The sequence below is a fragment of the Neltuma alba genome, unplaced genomic scaffold, assembly GCF_004799145.2.
Source record: "Neltuma alba isolate B1F8T4 unplaced genomic scaffold, ASM479914v2 tig00003060_pilon, whole genome shotgun sequence".
Taxonomy (NCBI): Eukaryota; Viridiplantae; Streptophyta; class Magnoliopsida; order Fabales; family Fabaceae; genus Neltuma; species Neltuma alba.
The window spans coordinates 7,195-16,939 of NW_021633127.1; the positions used below are offsets into that span (position 1 = coordinate 7,195).

At 34.8% G+C, this 9,745-nt stretch overlaps 1 protein-coding gene across 2 annotated transcripts; it reads right to left on the bottom strand.

Moving 5' to 3' along the window:
• Positions 1-1,887: 1,887 nt before the first annotated feature.
• Positions 1,888-7,517, bottom strand: LOC114740153 (uncharacterized). 2 transcript variants are annotated; one of them, XM_028928285.1, is made up of 5 exons: positions 7,414-7,517; positions 7,195-7,242; positions 5,055-5,903; positions 2,133-3,816; positions 1,888-2,042 (listed from the first exon to the last, which is right to left on the bottom strand). In XM_028928285.1, exons 2-5 carry the CDS (start codon positions 7,198-7,200, stop codon positions 2,020-2,022), a joined length of 2,562 nt encoding a protein of 853 aa, XP_028784118.1. In that variant the 5' UTR covers positions 7,201-7,242; positions 7,414-7,517; the 3' UTR covers positions 1,888-2,019. The 2 variants fall into 2 exon arrangements, with proteins under 2 accessions (XP_028784118.1, XP_028784117.1); XM_028928284.1 differs by having other exon boundaries at positions 1,888-3,816.
• Positions 7,518-9,745: the final 2,228 nt, after the last annotated feature.

Genomic DNA, 9,745 nt, shown 5'->3' on the forward strand with positions numbered 1-9,745 from the left:
ACGTCCCGCTCTTACTCGAGTCCTCCAACGCTATATTTATAGCTCTGTCTCGCCCCTGTGCGGCCATAATGCACAGTCGTTTTTTCCTCTTCTGTCCAAAAGGCAAAAAGGTATTAGCTACTAAATGGTACTTTATCGGTTAATCAACTCACTAACTTCGAAAATCCACATTTAAGCCAATACCGAATTAGGTAGCGTTCTTTCTGTCACCATTCACTTGGTAAAAAATAAACTTACCAAAGAATTAAACATACAAGACTCATTTAAATAATTTATAAGTATTTTTTAAACGTGATTTATAAAGTACGAGATAATTATATGAGTAGAGTTTTTGTCTTGATTTACATAAAATGTGTTTACAAGTGACTTTAATTGTGATTCCAAACAGAATCATAATAACCTCATGTTTAAATAAGATTTAAAAAAGTGTTTAATCCAAAGCGGTTCAATTATTGTTTAATTTAATTATAGCTTTTCTCATTATTGTTTTCTCCAACAACATAATCCAACCGAGCCTCTTACATAAAGTGTGGGATGTTGGTAAAATGGTGATGATAATGATTTGATCATTAAAATACCTTAAATTAGACCCTTTTTATCTTTGACGATTAAATTTTTAACTGAAAATGAAAAGTATGTATGATCGAGATATTTAATTAGATTCTCCCAAAAAAGATTTCATAAGATGATGACATATTTATTTTAAAAAATTAAAATTGTTAAGTTATTTAATGTGAAATCATGCGACAAGGATAAAGTAAAATTTAAGTTAGTATGGTTAAGGATAAAAACTTTATTAATATAACAAAATAAAACAATTTTGGTGTTTAACAATAAGGGAAAATCCAAAAAAAAACAGAAAACTCGGAAAATACTAAATTTCAAATCAGTCTTATTTTCTATAGTTTAATAGGTTTTGGCTACATTTAATAAGGAAATAACAACACATTTTTATAAGAGTTCCTGATTTGGGATCAAAACTTTATTAACATAATGATAAAGTACTACTTTATGGTATTGGATGGGTCATTATACTTGGATTAAATGTACTAGAAAAAATACTTCAAAATGCCGGATGAAGCCTAACCCATTTATAAATACTTGATAATTTTGCATTATCTTTTACGTATTATCAAGTTTAAAACTTAATTTAAAATTTTGATTGAAATTAAAATATTGAATTCTTAAAAATTATTATGATAATGATGATAAAGCCAATTTATTACGTAGGTTGTAATATTTGTAGTTTTAGATTCAAAACTACAGCACTACTCACGCTATCCCACTCTCTTCCACCAGCACGAATAAGCAACAATATATTGGTTTTAACAAATATTTGTTTTAAAAAATCCAGAGGAAATTAGCAAGAACAAATGCAAATTATCATCAGCTACGAATGGAAAAATGACCCCATATATATACATGCATGTATGTATACTGAATGGTTGGTGTCAACCTGAAGAACTCGCGGACACACCAAAGGAACGTAAAAAGTCTAACGCTAGCTGCTAACTGCTCCTCTCTCATTTCCCATGTCAATATTCACAGGGTTCAATAATCTCAAACACCTCATTCTCCAGCATATTTTCTCGGACAAAGACAAAACTAAAGTCATAATCTGCATTGAATTGCTATGTATTCTATTTATAACAGGGCATGGAACTGAGAATGGGGACAGGAATTGAAACTAAGAAATGAGACAACTTTGGAAGACTATTTTTATTATGCTTTCAAGCTCAGAACTGGGAAGACCACAAGCATTTCCTTCTTGTGTTTCGGCTTTTCAAGTACCTTGCAGCTCAAGGAGCCTCGTGTGTAAGAAGTCTCTGGCAGAGATTTGAGATCCATGGTCTTCGTTTTCTTTTAGGTTTGTATCTATGGTCATTTATGTTCCGTACCAAATTAAAGTCTGATAAGACTCCTTTCATGTCATGTGCTATGACGTTATTGGGAATAAGTGATTACAATTCTTCCCGGGCAAAAGACTGCAGAGATCTTCTCATGCTGTGTCCAGCCCCTTCACCCTTCATTAGACTTGAAGCCTGTTAAAATCACATCTCCATTACCATTGCACATAACATTTGTTCTTTCTTCCTTTTGGAAATCTGCTCCACTGCTACTAGAAGTCTCACCTGACTTTTTACCACGCACACGTCGGGAAGGTTTAGGTGATGGACTGTCCAGTAGATAATCCCTACCTTTGCGCTTCTCCTTTCTGTCCAGATATCCAAAGGCAAAAGCTTCCAGCACTTTTGCTGTCAGTGGTCTGTTTCTTGTGCTCTGCCTTCGGGTGTTCATGTTAGGCTGCTCAGAGTTATCCTCAGCAATGGAGATCGTGGCTGCACAGGAATCATCTGTGTCCTCCCTGGAGTTATTATGTTGTCTCTCATTTGTTTCGGCATTGCAAAGTTCATCAGCTTCAGCTTCTGCTGAAACAGGCATGTTAAGGTCAATCATGGTCCGCTTCCGGGGTTTCTCATGTTGATCATCATGGCAAGAAGAGCTACTTGCAGGAACAGCTTCCCCGCTATTGATTTGACTCGTGTTTAATGAAGGATCGGCAAAAGTCTTGATCTCCTGTGGCGGAGGATTAGCGATCTCTTTATTCTCCACTATTGGATTTTCTCCCGAGAAAACAATCTTGTCAGAATTTGAACTGTCACAACAGCTACTTGCCTCTTCTTGTTTCACTCTTGCAGCCACAAAGATGTTGGCAGCATTGCAATTTCTCTCTGCACGGCTACAGGCACTTAATCTCCTTCGTCTTTTCGTAACAGGGGCAATAACATTTTTGTCATCCAGAACCTGTCTTGAGCTTGATTGGAATTTCATTGAATTTTTTCTGTGTGTGTTGCTAAACAAACCTGTCTTCCGCTCCTTGGAGGTAGTGGAACCCACCGGAAGCCCCTCACTTGAGGGGTTATTTTTGAAGTCATTAATCTCAGTAGAGACTTCCCTACCAATTTTACCTTTGGTAGATTTAACCATAGCAGCATTCTCCCTTTCACAGCACATTGTATTGACAGATTCAGATTCGTTTGTATGCTCCTCCGAGGTATCTTCACTGTCAGAATCATTTTCAGATGCAGAAGGTAAAACTCCCACTGGTAAGCTTCTCAGTTCTCTCACCTTTGACATCTTTTCACTGGCCAGACTTGTGTCCACAACAGTAAACTTCAATACATCCATGCTACGATTTGGAGTTCTTGGCTTGAGATAACAGTGGCGTTGCTGATCAGTGGAATTTTCTAAGTCCAGTTTTGTTTCATTTGTCCACCCATTTCCTTCCAGACTTTTGCAATTATTGTCAGTTACTGACTCAAGCTCTATCAACTCTGGATCTGAAGCAACTTTACCTAGGACATCACTAACAGAATCGAAATAGTGATTTCCCTTCACCAGTTTCCTTGTATACTTTTTGACTCCAGGGACAAGAAAGACCAGAGAATTCTTACATGGGAGAGCATAATTATGACCGCCAGGTTGCTCAGAGTGCCAGCCTCTGGCAAGTAAACGCGGCCAGACAGCTTCCCAGAAGAGATCACTTGATCGAGCTTTACTTAATCTGAAATCACCTGTTAGAAAAGTTATTATTTCAGCGGGTGTAAGCATTGAGCAAGCCTTGCCCACTGGTATTTCTGGCCGGCCAGAAAGTGCATGATTGGACTTTGAAGAATCTGTGGAGAAAACTGTGAGATCTTCCTTTCCTTTACCAATCCCTACAGCCTCAACTAGAGCATCAAGCCCCGCTAGAGCCTTCAAAGTTAAAACATAGTCTTCTAGAAGCATTTTGCCCTCCGCAAATGTCTTCGACACCTATCCAGTAAAAGAATTTACATTCGAAAACTAATTAGTAAAAGCAAAAATCGTTAATCAAGATGGCTTTTATCTGAATACCTAATTAGGTTTCATATGCAAAGATTTTTCAACATGTTGCACAAACTTTCAAGCAAACAAAAAACTGTGGCATATTGAGAAAATCAGTTCATACATGAAACCACACAGAAAAGCAATAGGTAAGCTAACAGAATTACAAGTTAGACAAGAATCCAGGTTGAATGAACATAAAAGGGGTGAAGCTAAGCTGAATACTTAAAAATCAGCACAAGTATAAATCCTTTCCAAAGAATATAGATTGAAAATTCATTTCCACCCTCAACCAAAATTCATCATCACTTTATTTACCACTATCATTATGAGATGTTTAATTGAATGAGCATTTGCAATCCTATGAAACAATTCCAATTTTGGAACACCTTCCCATCATTTTGCAGCCTAGTAGGGTTAAATGGATGACATCCTTTTCCAGTTTAAGAACATTTGGAATAATCCCCATTATTTCCTTGCATTAGTGAATAAACTGTGAGAAGTTTTTTGGATCGGGGGATAAGAAGGCCTTAAATTTGTGCTATTAAGTACAGGGTTAGAGTTTAGGGTAGGAGACAGATCAGAGATGTTGTGCAATTAATTACCATAGAAACCACCTTTTTCCATTGCTCTATTCACAGAGAGAAGTCCCTTATAGACAGTTTGTCAGAGATTTGGATTCATAGTGGGTTTCCTGCTATTATCTATCAGAATAAAAGTTGTTAATCAGTAAGATGGGTGCAAGTATGAACTCCACTTTCATTATCTTGAGCCTAAGATGGATTGATCTACTAAGATGAAGCATTATCAGCTCTGTGATGTCTGCTTACTAGTGTTTGCAAGTCCATTTACAAGGCTCTATCAGACAGGTTGAATGAAACGTTATCTCAAAACACCTCAACAATATTTGTGATTTTATTGTAGGCAAACCAATTTTTCATGTAGCTCTAGTAAGGAATAAGATGTTGGATACTGTTCAAAGTAGAAAATAATGAACTGAAGCCTTGATATGCGCAAAGATGCAACAGCTGCATCAGATGTTGATTCTGTAATGCCATAAATTTGAGGTAGATATGTACCCTTGATGGCACACTTTCTGGAAGCATGGATTTACACAAATGTGTTCATATAGTTGATGCATAAACGATGGATTGAGAAACCGCAGACTAGAAAGAATCAATCAATACCTCAAGTAAATGTTTGCAGCATTCCTCTGATAAATTGGGTAGTAGACGAGATAGCAGTTCTTGTTGCCTTGCTCCAGTAAAAATTTTCTGCCCATAAATGCATTTTCTGCTTCTCATTTTCCTACATTCTGACCACTTACGATATTTCTCAGACCTGTAAAATTTTCCATAATAGAATGACAATATGTCCCTCATCTTCTTATTGCCCATAAATCTTTTCACTTGAACCAGATTCTTCCCAAATATATACAAGCTGAGAATGAACCTGGCCTCTTCTTTTTCATTCCAGGTGTCACATGAAGACCCAGGAACGAGACAGAAGCCTTTGCCTTTATTTTTCGCATGCACCTCAATCATTGTTTCCTGCTGCATATTGAAATTCGTAGATTCTTCCATGTTGGTCCTATTGACCGACAAATTGTCAACGTCCTCATGTTTAGAATTTGATTCATTAGAATCTGAAGAATTAGGGCCCTTTTTGTTGCATTTTGCTTTTGAAAACTCAAATTTATTAGCAATTCCACCTGATTTGCAAGCATCTTCCAGTGGCTTGTGCCTTTTATTCCCTACCCCCATATCAATCCAAGTTATTGGTATAGCCAACCCGACTGAAAAATCATGGGGAGTAGCTGCAGTGCTCTCCACATCATTTACGTTCTTTTGTAACCAGCGATAATCAGATTGTGACATTAAAGGTGGGATTTCAACCTGGTACTGTTCACCCACCCGAGGAAATATGTCCTGATCGATATAAGAATCAGAAGCATCAGAACCTTCTGGCGAAAGTGATTGCTCATCTGTGTGCTCCTCAATGCCATTCACAAGGTCATTAACTTGAACTGCGTCCACCTAGAAGGAAATTAACAAATTTAGAGAAAGCATCATAAAGATATAATTCTTCTCATTGCCGTCGAGAAATTACCAGGAAAGTTTGATTTAAGACTGAAAGAGTTTGCCTTTTTCTTTCTGTAAACAACACTCTCACTAGACAGTGCAGGAATGTTTTCATTATGACCTAACAAAGGAAAACAAATAGGAAAGGAACCCCACTTTGTCAAGTTATCAACTATCCTCGTTTTTTCCAGTTCTAAGTAAATACTGTTATTTTCCCAAGCAAATGCCAACCCCAGAGCTTCAAAGACACCAAAAACTTTTCACTTCCTTAAAGCTTCATTTCAAAGTCAAAAGAGAACCGAAAGTACTTCCATCAGTCAATCTAAATTGTACACTAAGACAGGCCACAAATTTACAAAAGCGATCTGATGCTTTCAGCTAGCGATGGTGTTTTAACAAAACGGTCCAGTAGCATTTGGTTTATTAACATTCCAAGACCGTCTGATGCACATCATCACATTATTTATCCCAGTTATTTCAAGTTTCAATCAGATAAAACCAGAGAAAATTAAACTAACAATAAAATGGAAAGAAATGGTCAGATTTACAGAAACTAGAAAATCAATAAGTATAATTGGTACCCACCTTATGATGATCATTTATATTTCGCCAAAAAATTAAAAAAGGACTGTATACCTACTCCCGAAACTACAAAGGTCCCGAGTTAAATAACTGGTACAAAAAAGGGAATTGAATGAACTTATCGCGAGCAGATTTTCCAAGTTTATCATGTTAACCTCACAAGAACAAAATCGAATATGTCAAGTTCAGATATTTCTGGAAAGTAAGTAGCACCCGACAGAAGAAAAAGCAAACCCAGAACGAAGTAACGAACCAGATCCACTGCCTAACCCGAAATATATAAAACGAGAGCTACCCGACATCCAAAGTCTCGAACTTCACACAAATGCATGAAACCCATCGATCACATTACTCTCGAAAGCCAAAAGCAATACAAACTCGACGAAAGAAGCGCGATACGAAGCTCAAACCCGAGCAGAATAACAAAGAAAATAAGAAAAATACGAGAAAAATATTCACAGAGGAAAATACAAGCACCGAGAAACAGACAAGAACAGCCAACAGTTCCCCAGAGAGAATTCCAATATGATCCAAGAAAATTCAAGCCACAAAACGGAAAACGAAGTAGGAGAACGCATTGACGAGTACAACAAAATCGTTCAGGAATTAAGCAAAGCACAACGCAGGTAAAAGAAAAGGAAAATAAAAAAGATTCTCACAGTACCTCCATGGTAGAAGAAGAACCAACCCAGACCCACGTGAAGAAGGAAGCCTGAGAAAATGGGTCGTCATGGTTACACACCGATTGGCAAGTTAGAGATTAGAGAAAACAAGGAAAAAAGTGAATATATAGAGTTGAGGGGAAGGAAAACACAGAGACATAGAAACTACTATACACATATAACACCCAGAGAGATAGATTGAAACAGAGAGGGAGTGGTACCTGCGTTTAAGGAAGGAGAGCTTTCATGGCTACGAAGACTGAATTGGAGGAGACTGTATTGAAGGGGTCGAGAGAACGAGAGAGAGAGAGAGAGAAGAAAAAATAGAAAGTGAAAAACCAAAGTCGTTCTCTCGCTATAGAGAGAGAGAGGCAATACAATACTCTTAATATATGCTAAGTTTTTTGAGAGAGGAAAGGATTGTGATGTGGTCCGCTCGGGGTCATGGAAATACAAACCCACGCCCACTTGGCGCGTGCATGAACGTACTACACGTGGCTTGCGAGATTCTCCTTTTTTTCCCCCCTTCCTCTCTTCCTATAGAGCAAAGTCTGCGAGATCCTGGTTTCATTAATTTCGGTGTGAGCATCCAGCTTCCTTTCACTGTTTGTGATAATAGCTGCTTGGTATTATCATTACAGGGTAAAATTACTTATAAAATTACGTGACTTTTTAAATTTAATCTTCACTCAAAGTGACGACTACAATGAAATGCTCTTTCAGAACCAAAAGCATGTCAATACATATTTACTTTGTCCGTTTTTTAATATAAAACCTAACTATAAAATTGATATCGCTCATATATATATATAACATATTTTACGTATTTATCAATTTTTTTAAATTAACCCTATTAATATTTTTTAATAATAATCAAATAAAAAAAAGAGCAAGAATTAAGAAAGATGATTAGGGTGTTTAAAAAAAATATTGTATTAACTAATTTAACTAATATTCTTAATCTACTTAAATTAGTTAACTAGGTCTTACAATAAAAACGAGCATATGTCAACAGCTTATTGTAATTATGAAGTAAAAAAGAAAGGTATATTGTTGAATATCTCAAAAAAGATTTGCACATATATGTGTGTGTGTCTAAATTTAACAGAATAAGATTACACGATCTTCTTTTATAGATGGAAGTAGAATTTTCTTAGATTGGAATGAAATCAGATTTAAGTATTATAATGTGAGAATAAAGATACTGATAATTTATGGAATAATTTTTATTAAAATAAGTATGTCAAAAGACAATGATGATATATTAAACAAAAACAAAAACAAAAAGAAAGAAACATATTGCAATAATCAGCACGGAACTGTAACATCATTTAGTGCACATGAAATTCAAAGATTAATCAAAATAAAATGCTGTGAAGTAAGTATCATCTAATTGGCAAATACGTGACATGTATATTTAGCTCATCAAGACTTACTAAATGGGAATTTTGCTGCCAATGCAAGGAACTTTTCTTTTATATAGATAATAGATAGTCTTATTATAAAACTTTAAATTATGTGCAGTTATATTATGTTAAATTTTATAGGCAAAATAACAGACAAATTAATAGTAATTAAGTTATTGCATGCATTAAGGAGTTAAGCAATAAGGAAACCATGAATAATTAGGACTGAAAAGCGTATGATTATCTATGATTGGAGCTTTACTTTTGATAATATATTTAGAAAAGCTACGAATTAACTTATGTATTATTACTATACTATTTAAATAGTTTACTTATCAAACTTATCACATGAAAACATATTTTAAATCATTAAATCAATATTGGTATACCTTTTTTATGTATAGATGTTTGATTTAGCTAATTTACGCTGTACGAAGTTTATTTCATAAAATGCAAAAGTGTTTTTAGGTAGGAATTAAATGAGTACGTAGCGCTGTATACTCAATTTTTTTCCCATAAAACGAACACTTAATTAATTCTATTGTATCGATATGATATATTGTGTTACTTCCAAGATCAGTTAAAATTAATTAATCAAAATACATTGCCCTAACAACGCAATGAAAAATATAATTTTTAAAATAATATAATACTCTCTTCGTCTCTTATTATAAGATATAATTATCAATATCATATAGTTCAAAATATTAGTTTAATTTAGTTTTTTTCCAACATTACTTAAATCTAATTAAAAATAATAAATATGTAAGATATATACGTATTTTTCAACCATATCCTTGTTTATGAAAAGAGTAGATAAGAAGTAATAAATGAAAGTTTATTCTAGATAGATAATGAATGATATACATTTAACGAGAATAAAAATGAAAAGACTAATTTAAAATTTTATGCAGAAAAAATTTATTTATTATGTTAAAGAACACAAGAGATGGAGCACATGCTTAGGCGCGTGTATAAGTAGGCGTTAATACAAACTATAAAACAAAACGTAACGCAATAAAATGTGGGATTTTTTTTTCCCAAAAAAATACAGTTTTCACAGAACATAATACCCATGAAAATTATGACCTTACATTAAAAATATAGAAAAGAAAAATCCAAATCCAGTCATGATGATATGATATTT

Excerpts from the sequence above, each read along its gene's own strand:
- LOC114740153 (XM_028928284.1), bottom strand. Across the intron at positions 3,817-5,054 it reads GCTGCAAACATTTACTTGAG|GTGTCGAAGACATTTGCGGA; the intron begins GTATTGATTGAT and ends TTTACTGGATAG.